Genomic DNA, 25,326 nt, shown 5'->3' with positions numbered 1-25,326 from the left:
AGCAATAGAGTTTCTTACTTAACAATACCTGGAAAAGTTCTACAAGTTCTACTCCAGTCAGTGCCCAACATGTCCACCCTTTGCAATTTTTATAAAAAGAAATATTTAGGATACTTACACCATGCTTTAGGTCCCTTTGTTCTGTCCTGCCACTCCTCCACGTGTCAGCTGTGCTGTGTCCTGCCATTCCATCACCAGTCCTTCCACAGCAGGGAGCAGTTCCAGATTTGGGGTTGGATTTTTTCAGTCTTTGAAAGACATAAAAGCATGGGGCTTAAATCCTGCTTTGATTTTAGCCTGAGGTCAGGGATTAACATCCAGCCTTTTGCAGAGGTCTGAGCAAGGCCCTGTCAGGTGCTGACAGGTCACAGCAGAGGGGACAGGTGCCATCCCAGGCCAGAGCCAGAGGGAGCTCCAGGAATAGTGACCCTTGGACTTGGAGGGAAAACTGCCAAACAAACACTGGGCTGCTTCACTGGCTGCCAAAGCATCAGTTAACCTCAGCTCAGTCTCATTCCCACAGAAAAGCACCATCCCACTCTCTAAGGCACCTGTTGAGCTCTGTAAAACCTGAAACTGCAGGTTTGTCCCAGTTTGAGGCATGACTTGAAGTTAGTAAATATGAGGGGAAAATGCTGGTTTATTCTGCTTTAATATCAAACTTTTCATATTGTGTGGCAATATATTTTGTGGATGTAACTGGAGCAATAACATAAACACCACAGTGGAAATAATTCACAAGTCTGGTAGTTAAATACATCACCATGAATATTCAAAATATTTACTTGTGCTTCACTTATTCCTTTAATTTTTTTTTTTAGAAGCACAGGTATTGAAATTTTCTTGGAACAATCTCTAGATTCAGAAAGTACAAGTACAGCATAAGACAAACTTTAACTTTCTCAATGAGAGCCTCAGTGATTAGGTCCACGTGCAGATTTTATTCTAAAAACAAGCAATTGCTATGCAGACCTTAATTACAAAAGTTACATGCCTTGAACTAAACAAGATCTTAACTTATTTTCCTTGAATAAATCCTTTGATACTCAAAATGTCTGTGGAAATGTGCTTCTTTTTTGTGTGTGTGGCATGTTGGTTTGGTTTAAAGGAGGGAAGATGGAAATATATTCACCAGGGGAGAGTTGGATCCCCATTAACTCCTCCAGCAGGTCCGTGTCAAGTAGTAATTTAGACAGCCATTAATATTTTAGTAATTTTAATTAAAAACAATACAAAATACTACAGTGATGCAAAACAAGTTATCAAAGTTGATTTTATCAATGGACTTTTTTTTTTAAAAAAAGACAGTATAACAAGGCCTTGCTGCAATTCTACTCGCAATTTTACAGTAAAAAAAAAGGCAATTTCTAAACAGTTTCAAGAAGGATTTTTGCCTCTCAGCAATCTATGACAGTGTCAGGACTAGCACTCTTTATTTACTATTAAGCCAGCTGAGTTTTTGGTATCTGTAACTTCATAAATACAGCTCAAGAGTCAGATATCAACTAGACAGTTTAAATACTTAGATTTTCTTGCACAATTGACGCTACTTCACTGTGAAATATCCCAGTATTGGATTATACCTTACCTAAAGCAGTGTTCTCCTCTGTACAGCTTGCACTCCATGCACTCTGGCTTTTGTCACTACAGCACAGTTGTGGTAAAGGACATGACAGAAAGGGTTGGGTTTATGGGGCAGGGTGCTAGGTCTAACCTAAGCTCTGGTTTTAAATAATTTCTAAGTCTTATAAAGTACAGCTGTCCAGGCACAAGTCAGTAGATGGCCTGATATGCAAAAATGACAACTACATCTCCTGTAATACTGTCCCAGGAGTACCTAATTTCCTAACAAAACTAGTCTTTCACATCATTCTTTGAGTCCAAGCCACTTCACACCAGGCCCACCTAAGGCTACATTTACTGGGCCTTTCAAACTGCTGGGCCCAGGAGGAGTGAGGAAAACCATCCAAAAAAGCCTCTGGCAAAATGGTAAGAAGTGGCAAAAGAGGAGGATGAGACAGGACTAGTCCAAAGAGGGAAGAACAGCACCTGTCCTGAGTTAGCACCTGCTGTCCTCAACAGTCCAAGCTGCACCACATCACTGAGGATGCACAGACACTGCAGAACCAAACCCATGTTTAAGGCCATTTGCAAGTTAAATTTACACACACACAGTTACTGCAAAACATGATAACATGGTGATGTCTTCCAGCTACAAAAGAGAAAGTTTTTGAGGACAGGAAGCAAACGTGGACCAAGAGAAACAAGAAGCTCCCAAGTGTATCAGACAGCAGTGCCCAAATACACCAGGCAGAACCCACAGTAAGAGACAATTCCCTCAGTGCTTCCCTTTAGCTCAGACTATGGAATTCAGGTTCCCATTGGAGCTGTACTTGTTTGTACAGTGGCAGTTGCCCAATGCCAAATGGAAATGGCACTAGAGGGAATGGCTCAGCTGCTCTGAGAGGCTGAGGAGTCAAAACACTCCTCTCAGACACACAGTGCATGGCAGCTCCATCCCTCTCCTGCCACCACTGAGGGCTGAGGGGGACACCACACAGCACCTTCAAAGAGGTGATCACTGGACATCAACCCAAAAGGCAACTTACTCCACAGGATGTACTTTAAGCCATGTTGTACCTTATTATAGGTCATTCCCCTTTCTGAGGATTCTCAGTTTTCCTTACATTGTTTCAGTGTTTGTGTGAGACATTGCATAGTCCATAAGGACATCCATGACTGACACCAGGAATGCACAGCAAGCTGGATGCACAAGAGCTCAGCAGAAGCAGGACACAGGATGCAGGGCAGGGTCACACCAGCAGACGTACCTTTCAAAAGCTGATTATTAACTGGAAAACTACAGCATGGTTTACATCTTCCATGGAATGTCAGCTCTCATGGGAATACAAAAGAAACCCAGTATAGCTATGACTGAATGCAGGTAGTTTTTCCTGTTTTATCCATGGTCCACTCCATGGGCTCAGAATGTAAGTGCAGTGCACACCACAAATGGCCTCTGCATGTCCTTGACACAGAGCAGCAGTTACCACAGGCTGTGCCTACATTGTACCATTAAATACTCTAGGGTTTTTCAGTATTTCTTACTGGAAGTCCTGAGAACACTCATCATTCTCACTTTACAGTGTGGGGAAAAAAAGAGTTCTCCAAATCCCCGATGTCATTCTCCTCTCTCTAAAACCAGCACCACTTGGGGTATAGACCACAATGGATTTAAATGAGGAACTCTCCAAGGTGTTACACCCTGCAACATTTAAACAGGTTTGATAACTATGCTCAGCCTACAGCTGTGCTTCAGAATAAAGGCCAAATTCAGCTAATTGCCTGATTTTCCCCACATTCATACACAGCACCTTCCCAGCTGCAGTGATGTGGGGTAGGGACTGAAAACCACATGATTATGCCACCGACTCAGAGGACTTTACAAACATGTACTGGCAGAGGTCTGCCTTGGTACCTGATGTGATTACAAGGGTCTTTTCCTATTTAAAGGAAACATCTCCCTGTTGCAGGGAGATTACCTTCACACTGCCAGCACTGAGCCTTTGCCTCCCAGCCACATCCCAGGGCTGAGCAGCTGGAAGGCAAATCCTGGTACGACCTGGGTGTGGTCAGAGCAGCAGGTGCTCAGCTCCAGGTCTGTGGAACACACAACAGGACAGGGCTTCTGCTGAAAGCTTTTCAGAGCCTTGTCTCTGTAGAGGTAGAGCAACTTGAAACACAAACACAGGCTCTGAAGTCCTAAAGGAACTGCTGCCAGAAGACATTTGCTGCTGGCCAACCAAAAGCAGACAACAGTTACCTTGTACCCTGTTACATTTCCTAGAAGTTACTGTGTAAGTATTTTCTAATTCAGGTCTTAAGACCATAAGATTCCTAAATAAAACCTAGGGAACTTCAGTACAAGCATATTTGAAGGAGCTTTCAGTTCTTTACAATTTTGTTCTTGTACTGATGTATTGATGTAGACACGATGGAGTTTTACTTCTAGACAGAATATGTTGACTTANGTGGTCTGAATTATGAACAGTAAATTACAATTTGCAGTATGGCAGGAGAGAAGCCTCTTGGCCTAAGTATTTAAAAATAGCCATTGGATACTCATCATTTATTATGTTCTAACCCACAAATGATGAAAAACTTCATGTTTATACTAAAAAATAAATTGAAGAAGCTGAATTGCTTTTTAAACTGATTTGAAACAATACTGACATATAAATTAGATTCATTTAGTTTAGATTTAGATCTTACTTAAGTATAAAAGTTGCATTGACTAATCAATTTTCTTAAAATGGATGTAGGAAGGACACTGCCTGGTAAAATACTTCCTGTAGTTCTGGTTTCTTTACAGGCAGTTGTCAACAGAAAGGGGTTTTTTTTTTGTCTTGCTGCATTTCTTATTTTCAAAATAAAGCCCCACAGGTTACTGATTTTTAACTCAGGCACTACAAATATTCAGCATCCTGAATGGGAGGCTCAGAGCTGGGAAGTGCTTTACCAGAAAACTCTGTGAAAGACCATGTGCTCCACTTCCCACCCACAAGTGTTTTTTCCTTCTTCTATTCTCATTTTACCTTTTACAAAATCTCCATCCAGGAAGAACTGCTGAGCCAGTGCAGAGTACTCCAGAAAAACCCTCTTGTACGACCATTCTGGTTCCTTAGGCTCCTTTTGCTTATTGCCACTGTCTTCTGCCAGGTGGCTACTCTGAAAAGGTTAAAGAAAATGTGGAAAAGCTCCTGGGAATGCCTAACCTGGAGATTGATACTTACATGAGGTAAAATCCCAGCTGGAGAATTCGGGTGCTTCTCGTTGCGTGGTAAGTTCAGAAACTAATGGATCCTCTTTGTCCAGCACAAGTCTGGGCACCTTTCCTGGGAGCAACATCCTCACCCTTGTGACACAAGTGAGCTTCTACCTCAAGTCATCAGTGAATGAACTTCTGGAAAGGAACAGGTAATGAGGTTTATGTTGATTCCCTGCTGGCTGCCTCAGTGTTGGAGCTGCATCACCTCCAAGTGGGGCACAATTCCAGCAAAGTGATTTAAACATCCAGCTCTGCATTTCAGGCATCATTGGCACCTCAGCAGAACATAATATTTAGCTGAAAATTTAAAATATTTCAGCAGAATTCCTAAATACTATGTGCTGCCTTATTTCAAGCATCTGGTTCTTTCCTGAGTTATATTTTACTGCTATTTAAAGTTAAAATGAAATTTTTGAATGGTGGAGTTACAAAAAAAGGAGCTCGAAATGAAACTTAAACTGCAGCAGATGATCAGTTTTTATCATCTGCCAAGAACAGTCTTTTACAAGCTAGTTCCAAAGATATACAGACTTAAATAAACTTACTCCTTAAGCATTATCTCTGCTAAAGTCTAAAGTCTTATTACCTCCCTGTCATCCTACAAACACAGATGTCACTGCTCTTTCAAACTCTGCTCCTATTAACATCCATTTTCAGGTATGTCACAGGCTGGTTCAGCCCCTACCACAGGAAAAGGAAGATTATTCATCCTATAATAATGCACCTCTTCCAGCCAGATGCAGTCAGGTAACACCTCTTGTTTTGCATCACATGGGAAATAGTCTGTCATATTTTGGGCACTCAATTACAAGTTTTGAATCCTTGCCTCTTTCTGTAATTATGTCAGAAGCATCAGTGGGAATCAAACAATATCAAGTATTCATAATATGGTTTTAAACAGAAAATGCTGGGGTTGGATTTAGATGATCAAAGTTCCCTTCCAACTCAAACCATTCTATGATTCTAGTTTTATGTTTGCCTGCCTTCTGTTGAATAAGTTCTTTGAATACAAGTACAAAACTAGTCTCCAAAAACCTCTCCCTTGTCTACTCCTGTGCACCTCACTGCACTTATTGGCCTTGGTGTAGGATTTCACCATGGACCAGCTTCCAGACAGGGATTGGAATAAATCCAGACCCATTTCCCAGCTCCCTGTCACCATGTGCTGTTCAGAACTTGTCCTACACATTTTGCCAGTTCATGCTGATTTTTTTTTTTTGCTGTGATAAGGTGAATATCCAACTGCATCTACTCTTTCTGATAAAACCCAGAATTAAATTCCCAACAAGTCTCACAGCAGGTTTCAGTTACACTTAAAATGTGTATAGTGGTTTTCTGAGCTCACATCTCAGTACTTTAAAAGTCATTGCATGAGAAAAGTGCCAGGATTATTGGTACTTAAACAGAAACAGCATCAACCTTTTGCCATCTGAACAAAATCAAGTCCTTTGGGCTCTTGTAATAGATGCTTCTTTTCCTGTTAAGTCATTTTAAGGACAGCACTCCCTTCCTAAGGCCAGTAAGCCAGCCCTCCCCTGAGGCAGAGCTCACCTGCAAATGTCATTGTTCCTCCCTTCTCCTTTCTGCTCAGTCTCCTCTCCAAGTGGAATGCTGTGGTGCAAGACCTCCAAGCAGCCATGGAGCAAGTTTTCCACCAGTGTGCTATTGAGGAGTGGATGGAGGAGAACGTCCACCCCAGCCTACAGAAGCTGCAGCAAGTGGTGGATGATTTAGATGAAGCAATAAAAGCACAAAATTAGGGGCACTTCAATTAGTCTGTCTCATTCCATGGGAAAACATGGCTAGTGGAAATCAGCCACTAGTCATTGAGCTGGAGTTTGTCATCTGGAGAGCTGAACTGTGATTAAACAACAGTGACCTGAGGGCAAGAAGGAATTTACTGGTGTAATAGACTTCAAGTCTATTTTAATCTTCCTGTCTTAACACACACTGAGCCTTAATTCACCTGTCCTGTAAGTCAGGTTTGCTGCCCTTGCATAACAGAATGCAGGAGTCACAACTCTGGAGAAAAACCCAGTTCCTTCCACATTCAGTATTTGTAGCAATAGTTTCTTACTTAACAATACCTGGAAAAGTTCTACAAGTTCTACTCCAGTCAGTGCCCAACATGTCCACCCTTTGCAATTTTTATAAAAAGAAATATTTAGGATACTTACACCATGCTTTAGGTCCCTTTGTTCTGTCCTGCCACTCCTCCACGTGTCAGCTGTGCTGTGTCCTGCCATTCCATCACCAGTCCTTCCACAGCAGGGAGCAGTTCCAGATTTGGGGTTGGATTTTTTCAGTCTTTGAAAGACATAAAAGCATGGGGCTTAAATCCTGCTTTGATTAGCCTGAGGTCAGGGATTAACATCCAGCCTTTTGCAGAGGTCTGAGCAAGGCCCTGTCAGGTGCTGACAGGTCACAGCAGAGGCAGAGGGGACAGGTGCCATCCCAGGCCAGAGCCAGAGGGAGCTCCAGGAACAGTGACCCTTGGACTTGGAGGGAAAACTGCCAAACAAACACTGGGCTGCTTCACTGGCTGCCAAAGCATCAGTTAACCTCAGCTCAGTCTCATTCCCACAGAAAAGCACCATCCCACTCTCTAAGGCACCTGTTGAGCTCTGTAAAACCTGAAACTGCAGGTTTGTCCCAGTTTGAGGCATGACTTGAAGTTAGTAAATATGAGGGGAAAATGCTGGTTTATTCTGCTTTAATATCAAACTTTTCATATTGTGTGGCAATATATTTTGTGGATGTAACTGGAGCAATAACATAAACACCACAGTGGAAATAATTCACAAGTCTGGTAGTTAAATACATCACCATGAATATTCAAAATATTTACTTGTGCTTCACTTATTCCTTTAATTTTTTTTTTAGAAGCACAGGTATTGAAATTTTCTTGGAACAATCTCTAGATTCAGAAAGTACAAGTACAGCATAAGACAAACTTTAACTTTCTCAATGAGAGCCTCAGTGATTAGGTCCACGTGCAGATTTTATTCTAAAAACAAGCAATTGCTATGCAGACCTTAATTACAAAAGTTACATGCCTTGAACTAAACAAGATCTTAACTTATTTTCCTTGAATAAATCCTTTGATACTCAAAATGTCTGTGGAAATGTGCTTCTTTTTTGTGTGTGTGGCATGTTGGTTTGGTTTAAAGGAGGGAAGATGGAAATATATTCACCAGGGGAGAGTTGGATCCCCATTAACTCCTCCAGCAGGTCCGTGTCAAGTAGTAATTTAGACAGCCATTAATATTTTAGTAATTTTAATTAAAAACAATACAAAATACTACAGTGATGCAAAACAAGTTATCAAAGTTGATTTTATCAATGGACTTTTTTTTAAAAAAAAAGACAGTATAACAAGGCCTTGCTGCAATTCTACTCGCAATTTTACAGTAAAAAAAAAGGCAATTTCTAAACAGTTTCAAGAAGGATTTTTGCCTCTCAGCAATCTATGACAGTGTCAGGACTAGCACTCTTTATTTACTATTAAGCCAGCTGAGTTTTTGGTATCTGTAACTTCATAAATACAGCCCAAGAGTCAGATATCAACTAGACAGTTTAAATACTTTGATTTTCTTGCACAATTGACGCTACTTCACTGTGAAATATCCCAGTATTGGATTATACCTTACCTAAAGCAGTGTTCTCCTCTGTACAGCTTCCACTCCATGCACTCTGGCTTTTGTCACTACAGCACAGTTGTGGTAAAGGACATGACAGAAAGGGTTGGGTTTATGGGGCAGGGTGTTAGGTCTAACCTAAGCTCTGGTTTTAAATAATTTCTAAGTCTTATAAAGTACAGCTGTCCAGGCACAAGTCAGTAGATGGCCTGATATGCAAAAATGACAACTACATCTCCTGTAATACTGTCCCAGGAGTACCTAATCTCCTAACAAAACTAGTCTTTCACATCATTCTTTGAGTCCAAGCCACTTCACACCAGGCCCACCTAAGGCTACATTTACTGGGCCTTTCAAACTGCTGGGCCCAGGAGGAGTGAGGAAAACCATCCAAAAAAGCCTCTGGCAAAACGGTAAGAAGTGCCAAAGAGGAGGATGAAGAGGACTAGTCCAAAGAGGGAAGAACAGCACCTGTCCTGAGTTAGCACCTGCTGTCCTCAACAGTCCAAGCTGCACCACATCACTGAGGATGCACAGACACTGCAGAACCAAACCCATGTTTAAGGCCATTTGCAAGTTAAATTTACACACACACAGTTACTGCAAAACATGATAACATGGTGATGTCTTCCAGCTACAAAAGAGAAAGTTTTTGAGGACAGGAAGCAAACGTGGACCAAGAGAAACAAGAAGCTCCCAAGTGTATCAGACAGCAGTGCCCAAATACACCAGGCAGAACCCACAGTAAGAGACAATTCCCTCAGTGCTTCCCTTTAGCTCAGACTATGGAATTCAGGTTCCCATTGGAGCTGTACTTGTTTGTACAGTGGCAGTTGCCCAATGCCAAATGGAAATGGCACTAGAGGGAATGGCTCAGCTGCTCTGAGAGGCTGAGGAGTCAAAACACTCCTCTCAGACACACAGTGCATGGCAGCTCCATCCCTCTCCTGCCACCACTGCAGGACACTGAGGGCTGAGGGGGACACCACACAGCACCTTCAAAGAGGTGATCACTGGACATCAACCCAAAAGGCAACTTACTCCACAGGATGTACTTTAAGCCATGTTGTCCCTTATTATAGGTCATTCCCCTTTCTGAGGATTCTCAATTTTCCTTACATTGTTTCAGTGTTTGTGTGAGACATTGCATAGTCCATAAGGACATCCATGACTGACACCAGGAATGCACAGCAAGCTGGATGCACAAGAGCTCAGCAGAAGCAGGACACAGGATGCAGGGCAGGGTCACACCAGCAGACGTACCTTTCAAAAGCTGATTTTTAACTGGAAAACTACAGCATGGTTTACATCTTCCCTGGAATGTCAGCTCTCATGGGAATACAAAAGAAACCCAGTATAGCTATGACTGAATGCAGGTAGTTTTTCCTGTTTTATCCATGGTCCACTCCATGGGCTCAGAATGTAAGTGCAGTGCACACCACAAATGGCCTCTGCATGTCCTTGACACAGAGCAGCAGTTACCACAGGCTGTGCCTACATTGTACCATTAAATACTCTAGGGTTTTTCAGTATTTCTTACTGGAAGTCCTGAGAACACTCATCATTCTCACTTTACAGTGTGGGGAAAAAAAGAGTTCTCCAAATCCCCGATGTCATTCTCCTCTCTCTAAAACCAGCACCACTTGGGGTATAGACCACAATGGATTTAAATGAGGAACTCTCCAAGGTGTTACACCCTGCAACACTTAAACAGGTTTGATAACTATGCTCAGCCTACAGCTGTGCTTCAGAATAAAGGCCAAATTCAGCTAATTGCCTGATTTTCCCCACATTCATACACAGCACCTTCCCAGCTGCAGTGATGTGGGGTAGGGACTGAAAACCACATGATTATGCCACCGACTCAGAGGACTTTACAAACATGTACTGGCAGAGGTCTGCCTTGGTACCTGATGTGACTACAAGGGTCTTTTCCTATTTAAAGGAAACATCTCCCTGTTGCAGGGAGATTACCTTCACACTGCCAGCACTGAGCCTTTGCCTCCCAGCCACATCCCAGGGCTGAGCAGCTGGAAGGCAAATCCTGGTACAACCTGGGTGTGGTCAGAGCAGCAGGTGCTCAGCTCCAGGTCTGTGGAACACACAACAGGACAGGGCTTCTGCTGAAAGCTTTTCAGAGCCTTGTCTCTGCAGAGGTAGAGCAACTTGAAACACAAACACAGGCTCTGAAGTCCTAAAGGAACTGCTGCCAGAAGACATTTGCTGCTGGCCAACCAAAAGCAGACAACAGTTACCTTGTACCCTGTTCACATTTCCTAGAAGTTACTGTGTAAGTATTTTCTAATTCAGGTCTTAAGACCATAAGATTCCTAAATAAAACCTAGGGAACTTCAGTACAAGCATATTTGAAGGAGCTTTCAGTTCTTTACAATTTTGTTCTTGTACTGATGTATTGATGTAGACACGATGGAGTTTTACTTCTAGACAGAATATGTTGACTTAGAGAGGTAGCTTTTACTTCAAAAAATACCTTGAAAAGTTAATATTTTAACTATTTGTGAAATCATTGGTCAGAACAGAGGACACCACACACCTGGAGTAAAACATGGTACAAGTCAAACATGGAATCTACCCCAGCTATCTTAAAAAAAATTATTATTTAGCACTTGGGTATTTCAAGTGAGGAAATACTGAACAACTCTAGGCTACCATGTTGTTTGACATCAGACTTTTCCCTGCCTAAAGTAACAGATGTCCTTGCTTCCTTTCTAAACACACAGTTAAAATAGTAAACATTGAGGTCTAGGAAAAAGTTATTCTGCCCTGGGGCAGTCTGTGCCCAGAAGTGAAGCAGAACAGGGTTAATCTAGAACATCCCAAAGACACTGAATCATCAGCATGATCATTCTTCCCTTTGCTATTCATGGCTCCTCAGCCAGCCCAAGGGAAGTTAAAACCACGTTACAGGTTAAACAACCTGGTGTTCCAAATTCCAAGACAGGTACTCAGACTTAAATTTCCATGGGTATCCAATGGCAAGTCAGTAGTAGAGAATATAAAAGTGCCACTACTCTGCATCACCTAATTGCATATATTAAGCTGCTTAAAACGGATTTAGCAATATATTCAGTCATAACATTTCAAGACAAACCTCAAAACGTTGAGTCAGGAGTTACAAATTCAACTCTTCTACACCTCATATACTGTACCTGCAGCAGATGTTTGCAGTAAGAGGCTCTTTACATCTGCACCTCCACTTCACTAATGGGAAAGCAATTATTTCATACCAATCCATCAATAAATAATTATTCCTAGACAAGTTTGGTGAGCTGACAAAGTTCAAAAGCCAGCAGTGTCCACATGCAGGAATTAAGGCAGAAGAGCAAATGAAACAGAATTTGCTTTGGACTCTACAACAGCAATTCTTGGAACGTGGGTCTTGAAGCAGTTTAGCACTGAAGGAGGTGCATTAAGACAGATTCCTCTCATTGCAAATTGTAGAGAAATGCCCAGGCCAAGGTTGTGAGGGATTTCTTTTTCTGAAGAACAATCGGAGTGTTTTCCAAATGTGTGAGAGCCTCTGCTTGCTTCAGCTCATGCTGACTGTTAGTATTTATCCTGTGGTTCATCTGCATCACTTGCCTCTGTCTCGCTGCTCTGAGAGAAATCTTGGGGGCTTTCTACTCTGTGCAGCTCCAGAAAACTAGTAATGAGTTTGGCAACTGCTTCCACATCACTGTGGAAAAGAAGAAACAATGGAAGAGTTAGTGGAACTGTGGTGCTGACAAGACAAGAACAAGCACATTAAATCTTGGGAATAACTGCTTGGAGGGACTACTCTATATGACATTATAGATCAGGACTGACAGCATCCCACACCAAGCCATTAGCTCCACATCAGAACAAATCAATCCCTTCCCCAGTTCCTGCTGCAAGGGTCCTTATTATCAATGCTTAAAACAAATCCCCCGTTAACTAATACGCTGAATGTTTGCAAAACAGAATTAATGCCCTCTGCCATTGCACAGCTGAGGAAGGTAACTCCAGCAGACATGCAGCACTAAAGGGATCTTAGATATCTAAATATGATCCTGATAGATGGTGTTACCCAAACATCTACAACTGAAAACCTTTAAGGTTTAAAAGGTTTCCAAACTGAGTAACATGAGGTCATACCAGCAAGTCTGAAAACTGAGCTTAGTCTCAATAATCAGCACTTATTGACCCATGTGATTGGTATTTCCCACCTTACTCATTCTAATTTAACAAGTCCCCACTGCACCTTCTGCAGCCCAGCACTGCACTCTGGGTCAGGGGGTGTGAGAATCCAGTGACAAAGCGCAGCACCACCAGGTAACCCTTCCCAAAGTACCGCACCGGCTCCTCCTCCACGTTCACGTCCCGGATCTCGCTCAGCAGAGCCACCACTGCAAACACACGTGGAGAACAGGGCAGTCTGTCAGCACTGATGGAAACCCTGAGCACTGAGTGACCTGGGGGACAGGGGCTCTGCTCCCGGGCACCACTGCTGTGACCCCACCCAACCGGGGCAGTCCTGCATCAGCAAACCGCTGCTGAGCCGTTCAGGCACCATAAACACGTACAGGGTGTGAGTGCAGCACATCTCAGCTGGTACAGGCCTGAGGAACAAGATCTACAGCCTGCCAGGGACTGGGGACCAGGCATTTGTTAGCTGTGTTTCCCACTTTAATGACAGTTGTAACTATTTTTCTGTACAGAGCAGGTAAACAGGTATGGAGTGTACTGAGACTGGACAAATACTGAAATATTTAACTGCTCAGAGCACCTGCATCCCCACGTTCATGGTACCCAAGAGAAATATTTATGTTACCAAATATTACAAAATAACCTCTCAGGAAGAGATGTGCTCAGCTCCCCAGTGTATACACACACCCTAAAGAGAAGTTCAGAAACATTAAACATCCTTCTCTCCACATCTCTTATCTTCCACCTCCAAAATGAACGACTTAAAACCCACTTCAGCCTAAGGACATTCCAAATGTTGCCAGTTTTCTAAGCACATTGAGAGTTGCTTTGAATAAAAGCTCTGACAGGGAAGAGGATCCTACTTTAGTTTGCAACAGAACTCCTGACTACACTGCAGGTTCTGTTAATCCAACAGGAAGCCCAAAAGACATCAGGTACCACATTAAACTGAGCCCACTGAATACGCTGCTTTAATTGCACATTATACACCTGCAGGATGCAACATTTCTGCTTGCAAAGATCTAAATGTTTGCCTGCTACCAAAAGCAGATTAAATTACAGAATCTCAAGTTCTGGATGCAAAATTTCAGTTTTTCCACCAGTCCCACCTGCCAAGCAGGGGAGCCAAGGGAAAGGTCAACCTGCACATTAGCATCCCAAAGGAATGGCTAAGATTGCTCTGGAAAACAATGTGCAAGCCCAGCTACCTTGGATTAAATAATTAACAAGATGCATTCAGCACATGCAAAAGGCATTTGGGCCCTGAGAGGCAGATTGTTACATCTGCTGCTTGGGAACAAAGCAGATCTGGCAACAGATGCAACTTAATTTGAGTATAGAACTCCTGAGAACCCATTAAATGGGCACATATCCATTTCTTCTGCTGCTCACATCTTCTACCAGATGCTGCTTTCTCACCTTGTTCATGGCCTCCTTTGGACAAGGTCAGTATTTTTTTGTACAGATTGAATGTTTTTAGGCAGACTGTTCCCTTGTTCTTATCAAATACAGCTTCCTGTAAAATTGAAAAAGAAAATCAAGATTTTCTTAAACACACCATCAGTAGCTATGCTTCAAAGTAAAATAAAAATAGTTCTGTGGGAAAATAACTTGGTAACACAGAAAAATACATTGCTAGTTTAGAGACATTCCTCTATCATTAGACTGTGAAAATCACAATCTTGCTCTTGGTTTTAACAGACTTTACCATATCTCCTGTTACTTCTAGGAGGGAGTTCAAACTGGGTTCTTTGCCCCTCTTGCCACATTCCTTGTGTCATAAAAACTTTGCCCAGAATCAAATGTGAACACTAACTTGTAACTCCTGTAATTTTCACTTCTGGTGTCTGCACTTGGCATTCCAGTGCTGTGCTCTCTGGGCCAGGCTTACACCAGATCCCAAATATCCCTGACAGTCCATGAAAAGAGGATGTCTCGTGTGTGAGTTGCACATTCTAACACAACTCAGCTCAGCAAGGTGACAATCCTATATTATGGCTTATTGCTCTCAGTTCCCAACAAATCAACAGCCACAGGATTATAAACCAGCTTATACCATTCTTGTCCCAGAGGAAAACAGCTGAGCATCCTGGAAGGTCAGAGCTCCCCTATTTAATGTTCTGTCTACAGCTGGAAGGGCAAGTACAAAATCATGTTGTGGCAGCTGAACGTGCTGGTCATTCACCCTCTTTTATATAAGGCCACAAAACATTTTGGGGCAAGTCTCCCCTTAAAAATACCCATGTTTAGCTTCATGTTTTCATGCTTAAATAGTCAAAGAATTATTGCCCTAATTCTAGTCCCAGTATAGCAACCCCAGAGGGTTTCCCCAAAACCAAAGGCATAATTGGTCTGTTTGGACTGAGCAAGTGTGTGGGGCTGCTGGAACCAGCATCTGCCAACTGCTTCTTACTCACACCACCTCATTTCCTGAGTTCAGCATCTTACCTCCCACTGCTCCAGGTTCTGTGCTGCCACAAAGAAACACCCAGCCATATAGAAGAGCTTCCATGCCAAGCTGTCTGAACAATGCAAAAAATACACAAATTTAGCTTTTTTTTCCCCTTCTTCTTTGTTATTCAGACAGTTCTAAAAGCAGCATGCTCCCTTTAAAGGCAATAAAAGGAAAAAAAGGTTTCTCAGATGGAACATTTTTTTGCCTTTAGTTGTACTACAAGCTATTTTACAGCTCTCAGGATGAAAATAGAGAAATTCTTCACATTTTTTTCAGAGACTTCATTCACACTGGGCTTCAAACCACATAGAATTATAAGCATATGTTATTATTGACAAGGTTGTAACATTGCATCTTTCTCTTCTCTAAAAGCAAAGGCATCTTAAAAGACATTCACAAAACTGCCAACCCGCTGTCAACCACCAAGTATTTGGGCTGCAGAGGACAAGGGTAAGGGACAATGAAAATTCACTGAAGCAAACATGTTTCTGCATAAAAGGAAGCAGTTGGCCCTCCTGACAAACAAACATTTGCATTTTACGTCCTGGAAATGTTTACATACAGCAGCCTGAGCAATTTGCTTACTCAGGTTTTTAGAGCAGAACTGTGCTCAGGATTGTTTCACAAAACTTTGTTGCAATGTCTTAAAATAAACAAGGCTGGTTTAGCTGGTGGCTCAAGCAGCTTTCACTCTATTTTGCTCTTTCATTAACAATACATGGATTACATTGGCAGCATATTCCTACACACCATTAAGTTTTAAAATTGGATGTTAACAGGATGCAGCAAGAGAATGACAGGGCAGCTTCCAGGATAAATCCCAGAGATGGAAGGAGAGTTGGCATTTGGTGCAGTCTGCTCTGCTGCAGGGGGGGAAGCAGCAGGAGCTGTCTGATCTCTGAAGGTGTCTGAGTAATCTCTGCCAGTGATGATCTGACAGTTTCCAGAGAAACAGAGCACTTCAGTCAAAGGCAAAGGAATCATTTCATTATGGGGGCAAATAATCGCTGTGTGTCTTCCCAGGAGAGCTGTGAGGACCAGCTAATCACATTTACAAATCACACACAGTACTAAATAGCATTATTAAAAATACTCTTGCAAATGGAAAGGGAGGCTGAGTAAGAAATAGAGCATTAAAGCACAGTAAGTCATGCAGGCAACAATTATTATTGGTTTTAATATTCATGTCACGAAGTGGGACAGGTACCTCCACTGCCTGTGTAAGGCCTGACAGAAGCTGCACAGGAGTCATCAGCATGAAAAACAGATCAACAGGAAAGAAACAATCCTCAAAAAAAATTAAAGGGCATTACCTGCACTGTAATAAGCAGCAGCCAAACCTATGGAGGCTATACCTAGGAGGAAAGAGGGGAGAATTAGAACAACAGACAAGTCTAAAATTCCCTGATGAAAAACATAACTTTTCAAAAAAAGGACAATTGTGATTGCAACATGAATCACTGTATGAAAGTCAGTTATTTTTTTTTTCTCCAAACCCAGAATAAAAAATCTTGTGTTCTGCAAAGGCACTAAAAGTGCACGGGCCGAGGTCAGACATAAAAATGCTGTGACACAACTGGGAACAGAACCTCAGAGGGACTCAGTGTAACCATTACACCACACTTCCTCTCAGCACAGCACAACTTGGAGCCTGCTGACACAAACACTGCAACCGTTATTTGTCCCTTTAAGTGCCCCGTGGAGCCAAAAGAAAACTTCTGCAATGAAGTTGTGTCAGAAGCTGCCAGCTCCTTTCTCCCAGGGAGGGGGAAGCAGCTGAAGGGTCCCTCGTGCCCCAGAGGCTGCAACTGCAAAGATCTTGGCTCGACATCACTGAAAGCAATGACAACCTCGTGGTGTCACTCAGCTGGAAAGCAGGATATGTCACATTTTCCCCACCAGCTCTCTCAGGACAGCCCTAAGTAGTTTATTTTTTCTGTATATTAGTGTTTATAAAGATGCCTTTCAGAACATCCTGTATGACTTCCCATTTCATACACAGCAGCGTTAAGAGTTCACCACCAACCACACACGAGATCCAACCCCAGCACGGCCACACTGCAGTTTTCCATTTCTGAAAAATGAGACCTAAGAATGCAGCCCCTTCAGAAGCTTCCCATTTATGTGCCTATATGGCATCTGATTTTCTGTTCTTGCTGTTTCAGGACTCCCTTGAAATTTTGTTCACGAGCTCCTGAGGTTCTGCAGATGACAGGCTGAAAAACGAGCAGTGTCACAGTGAGACTGCCACGCTGAGGAGGAGACCTCAGACTCGTTTAGTGGCTGTGCTAAAGGAAGAGTTCAAAGCATGATCATTCCTCTTCTGGAAAGAAGAATGCCTGGAAGACAGGCATCTCTTGTTAGGGGCTCTTTCAGGAATTTACTCTATGACCCTCTTCCCTTAAAGCAAGCTCTGAGACAAACAGAGGAACACTCGGTCTTACCAACACAGAGGGACCAGGACCGGATGCCAGGTGACCTCTTCAGATGAAGGAGGGAACTCGTGCGGTTTTCAACCAACATGTACATCTTCAAAAACTCCCAACAGCCCAGTGTGACTCATGAAACCTCACTGGACAAAACAAACAAACAAACAAACAAGAACTTTAAATCATTGAAGACTCCACTCCTCTCCCCTCCTAGCACTTTTTCAAGATTTATCAAGTCTTAATCTAGATTATATAAAATGTCCAGGGTAAGAACACAGTGTTTTTGCACAGGAAGAGCAACATGCATACTTAAAACAACCACAAAGAAAAACTGTTACGTGGAGAGTTGCATAACATCAACAGGAATCTGAACTCTTGGAGAAACTTCTCATTTTGAGTGGAGGAGTCTCTTCCTTTCTATCACAACCAGATTCCAGAAGAAAAGTGTGGAAAACAAGAACCAGGAACAATGTTGTTTCTAACTCATGCAGCCCCTCAAACAAATAAAACGAGAGCAGTGGCAAGTTCTTGGACAGCATTTTTCCTGTCAGCTGAAAGGGCTGTGTGAAGGACTAGTCTGGGAGCTGAGGCAGGTCACTGCAGCCTCCTGCACCTCTGACATCTCTCAGCCCTGATGACACACCAGGAAGGGGTTACAGCCACAGCCAGGCAGTGCCAGTGTCCCATAATGCCACAGATGGCATTCCCATCTTCTAAACCAACTCAAGAATATAACAAGGAGCTTCCAACAACAAGTATGTTTTTTTTTCCTCAACAAGACCATGCCTTCAGCCTAGGCAGAAACTAACAGTAGAGATTAAAAAGGTGGGTACTAATTAAAATCAGCAAGAGCTGGGCAATCCCATGCAGCATTTTCAAGTAAGTTTTTGCTCTTTACAGAATAAAATCAGGGAGTCATTTAGGTTGGAAAAGACCTCTAAGATCATGACGACCAACCATTAAGCCAGCACTGCCCAGTCCACCACCAAACCATGTCCCTAAGCACCATTCCCACCAGGGATCGTGACTCCAGCACTTCCCTGGGCAGCCTGTCCCACAGAACCAGTTCTAAGAGGTTGGCACTGAGTTGCCCTTAGCTGCCCATGATAACAGGTTTCCAGAAGAATGTCAGCATTCATCAGGTTTTGAATAACCATGAAAAACATGTAGAGAGCAGGCAGGCCCAAGCACATCCAGGTTCTTACAAAAGAAAAGTATGTGATTTTCAGTCCTTTAGTTATCCTGCTGTCCTTGGATGCAACATGACACTCCTGCAATTCTCTGCTACTTTGGATACAAAGCTCTAGGGGAGCGGATTTAGCCAAGTCCTTTCAGTTAAACAAAAAGCACCTATGACTTTGATTTTAATCTCTCAGCAACACATCTAAGAGCATCTGAAACCGAAAGAGCCAAAACCACTTATGCATGAGACACACTCCATCTCCTCCGGATGTCAAGCATTAAATTTTAATTTTCAAATGACTCCTGTGAGTTGCTCTCAACGTACCGGAAAATACCTCTGCACTTACAGCCCCTTCTCCTGCCTGCCAGCTAAAAGATATCTAAAGGTTATCAAATGCACAGAGATCACTGCAGAAATCTGGGTGCATTTCACAAATATGACACCCTACTTATAATTCACACAACTATGAGTTAAATGCGTTAATGCAAACTTTGGTCTCTCCCCCCATGTTCACTAAGTCATTAACCATTAATCACATCCATTAACCACGCAAATGAGTCTTGGCTTAATGTTGGACGCTCAGCATCAATGGAATTGTCTCTCACAGGTTGCTGTTTGCAAGAGAGGGGCCTCACGGGATAAAAAGCACCAAAGCAGCTTCTTAAATTTACATTTAATAAATAAATCATAAACGCGGCTTTAAGCGAATACAAAAGTTTAACTAGGAAAATTTGACGATTACAGACAAAGAGGTGGTTTTGGGCTGCTGTTTCAATTCAATTTCAAAACCTCAATTTTGCTTGAATTTGTTGGGTTTGCCATTAAACCGATCTCCAGCACCAAAATAAACATTCATATGCTTCCTCCAAGCCCTCGGCTGAGGGCGAGCCAGCAAAAGCCATTGAAAGGAGCACCTTGAAAGCTTCACCGCCAATATCCATCAGGTCAGGGCCACACATCAGGCGAATTTTCTTTACAGAGCGTATTTTTTCTTTACCTCCCACTCCTGCACCTGCTCCCCCCACCCACAGCGTTGGGGAGGCACAGGGGACCCTCCCCACACAGGGAGCAGCGCTGCCCAAATCCACCCAACGCGCGGGTTTTATTTCCCCACGCACCCCGAACCGAGGCCCCCGTTCCCCCTGCCCTCACCCCCGACTCCGCGGTACCTGCCCGGCTCCGGCCGCGCTCCGAAGGACCCGCAGCCGCCGCGACTCCCGCGCCCTCGCACAGAACCCGCCTCAGGGAGGGCCGGACGCGCCCGCCGCCATTTTGGGTGAGGGCAAAGGACGGGCACGCGAACCGCCCCTCCGGGCAGGGCGAGGGCAGCGCCAAGATGGCGGCGCGCTGCCAGTACTCAACATGGCGCCTGTGCCCGCGGTTGCAGCCGAAGTAAGAGTGTCGATTTTTCCGTGGTTATATTACCTTAGCGGTGCTAAAAACGAGGGGAAAGCTCGTGCGCTGGCGGATGAGAGGAGTGCAGTGCTGTAGGGTGAGGCTGGGTGTGCGGGAGAGCCTTGCTGGGCACAGTTTGATAGACCCGCGCTGGGTGAGGTGGACACGGCCCCGTGCGTGAGGCGGTCAGGGAGGCCGAGGAGCCCCTGTGGGCTGTCCTCCTGCTCAGGGTGTCCCTGTGGAGGTCGGGGCACCTCTGGGCTCCCAATGGCAGCACTTGGGGCACCACTGTCACAGAGTGCTTGCACTGTGCTGCAGCCATCACAGAATCACAGAATATTTAGGGTTGGAAGGGACCCCTGGGGATCCCCCAGTCCAACCCCTGCCCAGGCAGGGTCACCTGGAGCAGGTGACACAGGAACACGTCCAGGTGGGTTTGGAATGTCTCCAGAGAGGGAGACTCCACGCCCTCCCTGGGCAGCCGTTCCAGTGCTTTGCCACCCTCCATGGAAAGATGTTGTCCTTCTATTGAGGTGGAACTTCTTGTGTCTTAGTTTATGGCCATTGCTCCTTGTTCTGTAACTGCACACCACTGAAAAGAGTCTGGCACCATCCTCTTGGCAACCCTTGGATATATTTATATGCATTAATGAGATCCTTCTTGGTCTTCTCCAGACTTACCAGGCCCAGCTCCCACAGTTTCTCCTCAGAGAGATGCTCCAGACCCCTCATCATTTCTGTGGCCTCTCCTGGACCCTTTCCAGTAGCTCCTTGTCATTCTTGTACTGCTTCTACACCTGGTAATGCTTCTTATCTCTGTGTACGGGCAGGAGGCTGCAGGAGGGTGAGGTTTGTAGTGATTTCTCAGTGTCACAAAGTTGTCTCAGTGTCTCCTCAGAGAAGTCCCACAGTGGGACCTGGATTCCCATTGAACTGACTGCTTTAAGTTTCCCAGTCTTCAAAATGTAACTCTTGATACTTGTGAAGGGTTTTGCTCCTGCTGTTGTTTTTTTTTTTTCCCACTAGTAAATTGTATCTGTTGCCAATATGTTGGTTTATTCCAAGTTTAGTAATACTTGGTATTTTTAAGCCTTAGCTTTCAGCTTTGATAGCTAGGATGGTTATAAGAATTGAATGCAAGGTGTTTTTGTATAGCTTTTATAATTGTAAACAGAATCCTCAAAAAATTCATGTCATTGTTAAAAAACTCAGGGGGATTTGCAAAGCAGAAATATCAGTGATAATCAACAGTTCAACCTTAGTGAATTGTGTATCAGCTAAATGTTGGGTTTGAAAATCTCTTGTTTGGAGAGGAAAGTTTCTGGCTCATTTGAAATACTGAGTGACTTTCCTGTCGAGGACAAGTAGGCTAGATTTGGAAAATCCTTTGTGTTTCAGTTAAACATCATTCATATGGAAAAAGCTGTTCCTGTTCAATCCATGTCAGGCAGGAGGGGTGAAGTGCACACATCTGTAGTTTTGTTTAACTTCTTAAATTCCTGTCATGTAAATCAATGTATAACTTCACCTATGAATGATATTTGGTCCTCTCTACGTTGCACAGGAATGTCCTTCCTGGATGACATCTGATAGCAACTGATCTGCAATTTTTGTGTAATTCTGTTAATGGGAAAAGGCACTGAGGAACTGCAGGAATGAATTGGCCTCCCTGTGAGTCACGAGGTGCCAGCTGCTGGATTTGGATGAAAAATAGGAAGTAATAAGTATCACGTGTCCTCAACCCAAACAAGCAGCTGACTGAGTCTTCTGGGAAGAAATTTATGTCTAATCAGTTGTCAATCAGTTTTTGTGAGCAGCTGGTTTCTCTGGAAACCAAATATTAAGCCATTTTGAGTGACACAAGACAAAAGACTTCTTGTCTCTAGAGCAAAGTGAAATAAGTAAGAAATTCATCTGTCCCCTGCACTCAGCATTAACCACACAACATATCTCTTTGTTTTAATCTTGTTACTAGCTGCAAAAATATTGCAGTTCTGCACTTCTCCAGTTCTGCAAAGGCCATGGGCAAATAACCTGATATGACTTAATTTAATTATGAAGTTAGACAGAAATTATTTCAACCATGGGAAATGCCACACACACTCAAAACTGGAATATGGCAAAGATCCTTGCAAGCTTCTCCTATCTGTTAATGATTCTTACAGCATTTTTTCTAAAATCTGGGGGTTTTTACACCAGCATTTTGAAGGAGGTGAGTGGTGTTGTGCCTACCAAATAAAAAAAGGGAGACAAAACACATTTTAAAAGCCTGATCTTGGACTTAAAGAATAGCATGAATTCCAAAACGTGTTGCTGCAGAAACAAAAACTATTTGCCAAAATAAACATTCAGGAATATGTAGTTGACTGTTTGTAGACTTCTTGCTCGATAATATAAAAATAGATTCTCTGGAAGTATAGAAATGGAATTTGTAGAGTAAATACACTTGTAACTGTTAATTCACTGATCTAAACCCAAGAATGTGCAGATATAACAGAACTGGCCTTTATTTTGCATTAGTTTGACATTACTGTATTTCTGGTCCTTTTTCCTAATTTCAGACCATTCTCCTAAATATTCCTTTCTAGCTCCTTACACTTCTTTTTTTTTTTTTTTCTTCCTCTTCCAAGGTCTTAAACTTAGAAATTCAGCTGTGCAATAAGCATGTGATCTCATCAGCATGCCAGGAGAAATTCCCAGAGTGCCTGATCCTCAGCAGTTGGTTGGAAGCACCCCCAGCCCAGGGTTGTTTTGTGGCTGGACGGAATTGGCTGCGAGTCCTGGTAGGAATGAGCTCATCCCAAGGAGTGAGCTCTGCCTGGTGTCCCCTGACCTCTGTGGGAACAGCGTGTGTGCAGCCTGCAGAGCACTGATTTCATGGAATACATGTTTACCAGCTGCAGCCAAGATTTATTGCCCAATTCTGAGTGCTGTGGGGTGGCCTGTGCAGTCACTGAGGTGAGGAGGCATTTACAGCTGGCAGTGCCTTGCAGAACTGATGTTCAGCCTGTAACAGTTTCTTCAGTTGCTTGCAACAATTTGTTTTCACAGAGAATGCTTATTTCTCCATTTTATTCAGAGTGTAAATGTTTCAGGTGCAGGGATAAATGTTACATGGAGGGATGGAGGCCAAATACATCAAGAGTGGCCCTAAAAGCAAGTAATACCTTTAAGTGCTACCCTACTGTTGACATAGGAAAGCTTTTAGGTGGTGAGGTTTTTGGGAAGTAGCTTTGCAAAGGTGGTAACTGTTACCTCCCCAGGGCACCTTAAAGCAGGATGGTGCTTTCTTGTCTGAGGTTATCAGGCTTGTTGTGATGGTGGCTCATGTATCTGGTGTCCTGTGGGAAAATGGCATCCATAGCTAATGGAAAGCAGAGGGTGCTCTTGGCAATAAAATATATGGGACATCTAATTATCTAATGATTAGATAATAATTATTAGATAATAGATAATAATTAGATAAGTATGATCTTATACTGTGCACTGAAACAGAGACTCTTTGCACACTCTTCAGTTTGTATAAGTTTTTGCTCTTTTTGTTTGAATCCTTAAATTGAAAATAATTCAGTCCAGGTATTCTTAAGCTAGAAGATGAAATAGGAATACTTGAAGTTTGTACCAAAGATGTCTTTAATATTTCTGCAAATGTTTCAATTTCCATGCAGTTCTCTGGTTTTCATTGTGAATATGAAGAAATATGGGGGAAAATTTAATCTACTGCCTTTTGATGATGTGCAGAAGCACAACCAGTCCTGTAACAGATGAGTAAGTTGGTTGCCCAGAGAGATTGTAGATCCCCATCCCTGGAAGTGTCTAAAGCCAGGCTGGACAGGGCTTGGAGTAACCTGGTCTAGTGGAAAGTGTCCCTGCTCATGGCAGGGGGTGGAACAAGATGACCTTCAAAAGTCCCTTCCAACCCAAACCATTCCATGATTCTGTGAAATAAAAATTACTTTAAATATGATCTGCACAGTTACAGAAACATCCAAAACTGACATGTCTTTTGGAGAATCACAGTATCAATTTTGGATAATGAATATAAGCATAATCATCAAAATGTGAAACAGAAGGATTTTAGCAACACATTCCAACTTTCTTCTCTGCTATTTCCATATTGGTCAATGCAACTGTGGCTGTTGTGTCCAGGTGGAATAAGCTGGGAGGTTTGCACAGCTTTTTAGTATGAAAATACTCATTCAAAGGAGCAGGAAAGAAGATGTCAAATAATGCTGCATTCCAGCATGAAATTGCAAGGAAATGCAAATTCTTAGGTCGAATAGGAATTGCTCTGGAATGGTTGTGGTGCTTTTAGAAAGCTTGGGTTAACATGCTAATGTGAAATGTGAGAGTGTTTTCAATGAAGAGGACAGACACAGAAAATTATTACCAAAGCTATTACAGTTTCTACCTCAAGCCAGGATTTAGTGATTTTTTTCCAGGGTATATGTAAATAATCAGCAGCTTATTTTCCTTTAAATGGGCAGTAAGAAAGTTTCTGTTTGCTTTCATTATGGTAAAGGTAAGGAATTCTTGATTTCTTTGACCTCAATGATAACTTGCCTGTAGTCTGTAAATTAAAGAAGAAAAGCCCACATTATTTTTACATTCTTGTCTGAGGTTGAAATGAAAGAAATGAAATGAAAGAAGTAGTTAGAGCTGTGTCCTTGGGTGACAAACCTCTGTGGCCGTGCCTGTCTCCAGCCCTTGTGCTCAAAACCTGTGTGTGGATTAACGCCTTAGAGTTCCCTGTACCAGGAGGGGATTTCCCGGGGGCACTGGGTAAAGGAAAGTTGCAGTTCAGGCAGGAAATTGCACGTTCGTTGGAAGTTCTGCGGTTTGATTTCTAAAATGTCATTTTACACTAGACAAACTTCCCTGCGCAGCTGTAGGCGTGTGCTGTGCGCGTTCACGGGGGCTAAAGGAGCAGCAAAATGTGGATTGAACCTTTCTGTCAAAGGACCACAACCCGAGGCTTAGAAAGACAAGAAATCACAAGCACCTTAATTAATATCTTGGGGCAGTGTGAGGCTGATGTGCCCGTTTAATAACGCTGGACATAAGGGTGTGCAGCATCGCTGGGTACTTGTGTTTTGTTACGGAAACGCGAGATCGCAGCACCCCGGTTAAATAAAATGGTGATGGGGCCGTATTTAGCAACTCGCAGGGTGTCGTTTCATTTTAGAATTAAAATGAGAAAACAGAAATCG

At 43.0% G+C, this 25,326-nt stretch overlaps 1 protein-coding gene and 1 long non-coding RNA gene across 8 annotated transcripts; one reads left to right on the top strand and one right to left on the bottom strand.

The window, feature by feature from the left end:
* Positions 1-5,873: 5,873 nt before the first annotated feature.
* LOC103756117 (cytochrome b-245 chaperone 1) lies at positions 5,874-20,003 on the bottom strand. Of its 4 annotated transcripts, XR_003915815.1 has the most exons (9): positions 19,891-20,003; positions 17,554-17,681; positions 16,423-16,464; positions 15,103-15,176; positions 14,074-14,170; positions 12,710-12,854; positions 12,070-12,163; positions 7,006-7,135; positions 5,874-6,537 (listed from the first exon to the last, which is right to left on the bottom strand). XR_003915815.1 is itself a non-coding variant. In XM_029959982.1 (8 exons), exons 2-8 carry the CDS (start codon positions 17,636-17,638, stop codon positions 7,079-7,081), a joined length of 594 nt encoding a protein of 197 aa, XP_029815842.1. In that variant the 5' UTR covers positions 17,639-17,681; positions 19,891-20,003; the 3' UTR covers positions 6,895-7,078. The 4 variants fall into 4 exon arrangements, 3 of the variants coding, with proteins under 3 accessions (XP_029815842.1, XP_008920382.1, XP_017928794.1); XM_029959982.1 differs by lacking the exon at positions 5,874-6,537 and having other exon boundaries at positions 6,895-7,135; XM_008922134.2 differs by lacking the exons at positions 5,874-6,537; positions 7,006-7,135 and having other exon boundaries at positions 8,090-12,163.
* Positions 20,004-20,049: 46 nt separating this feature from the next.
* On the top strand, positions 20,050-23,966 carry LOC108639782. Of its 4 annotated transcripts, XR_001920724.2 has the most exons (5): positions 20,050-20,213; positions 20,792-20,916; positions 21,681-21,799; positions 22,747-23,074; positions 23,785-23,966. It is a non-coding gene; the product is annotated as an uncharacterized LOC108639782 (long non-coding RNA). The 4 variants fall into 4 exon arrangements; XR_001920723.2 differs by having other exon boundaries at positions 22,747-23,966; XR_001920722.2 differs by lacking the exons at positions 22,747-23,074; positions 23,785-23,966 and having other exon boundaries at positions 21,681-22,477.
* The last annotated feature ends 1,360 nt before the right edge of the window (positions 23,967-25,326 follow it).

This window comes from Manacus vitellinus, unplaced genomic scaffold (assembly GCF_001715985.3).
Source record: "Manacus vitellinus isolate BGI_N305 unplaced genomic scaffold, ASM171598v3 scaffold_24_pilon, whole genome shotgun sequence".
Classification (NCBI taxonomy): domain Eukaryota; kingdom Metazoa; phylum Chordata; class Aves; order Passeriformes; family Pipridae; genus Manacus; species Manacus vitellinus.
The sequence above is the reverse complement of the archived record's forward strand: the minus strand, read 5'-3'. Positions and strand labels throughout refer to the sequence as shown.

What these genes read in the sequence shown, in the direction of transcription:
- LOC103756117 (XM_029959982.1), bottom strand. Translation starts at nt 17,638, where the DNA reads ATGTACATGTTGGTTGAAAACCGCACGAGTTCCCTCCTTCATCTGAAG. An exon ending in TGCTGCTTATTACAGTGCAG is followed by an intron (nt 15,177 to 16,422) that starts GTAATGCCCTTT and finishes TGCATTGTTCAG; the next exon opens with ACAGCTTGGCATGGAAGCTC. An exon ending in CAAAGGAGGCCATGAACAAG is followed by an intron (nt 12,855 to 14,073) that starts GTGAGAAAGCAG and finishes GTGTGTTTGCAG; the next exon opens with TGGTGGCTCTGCTGAGCGAG.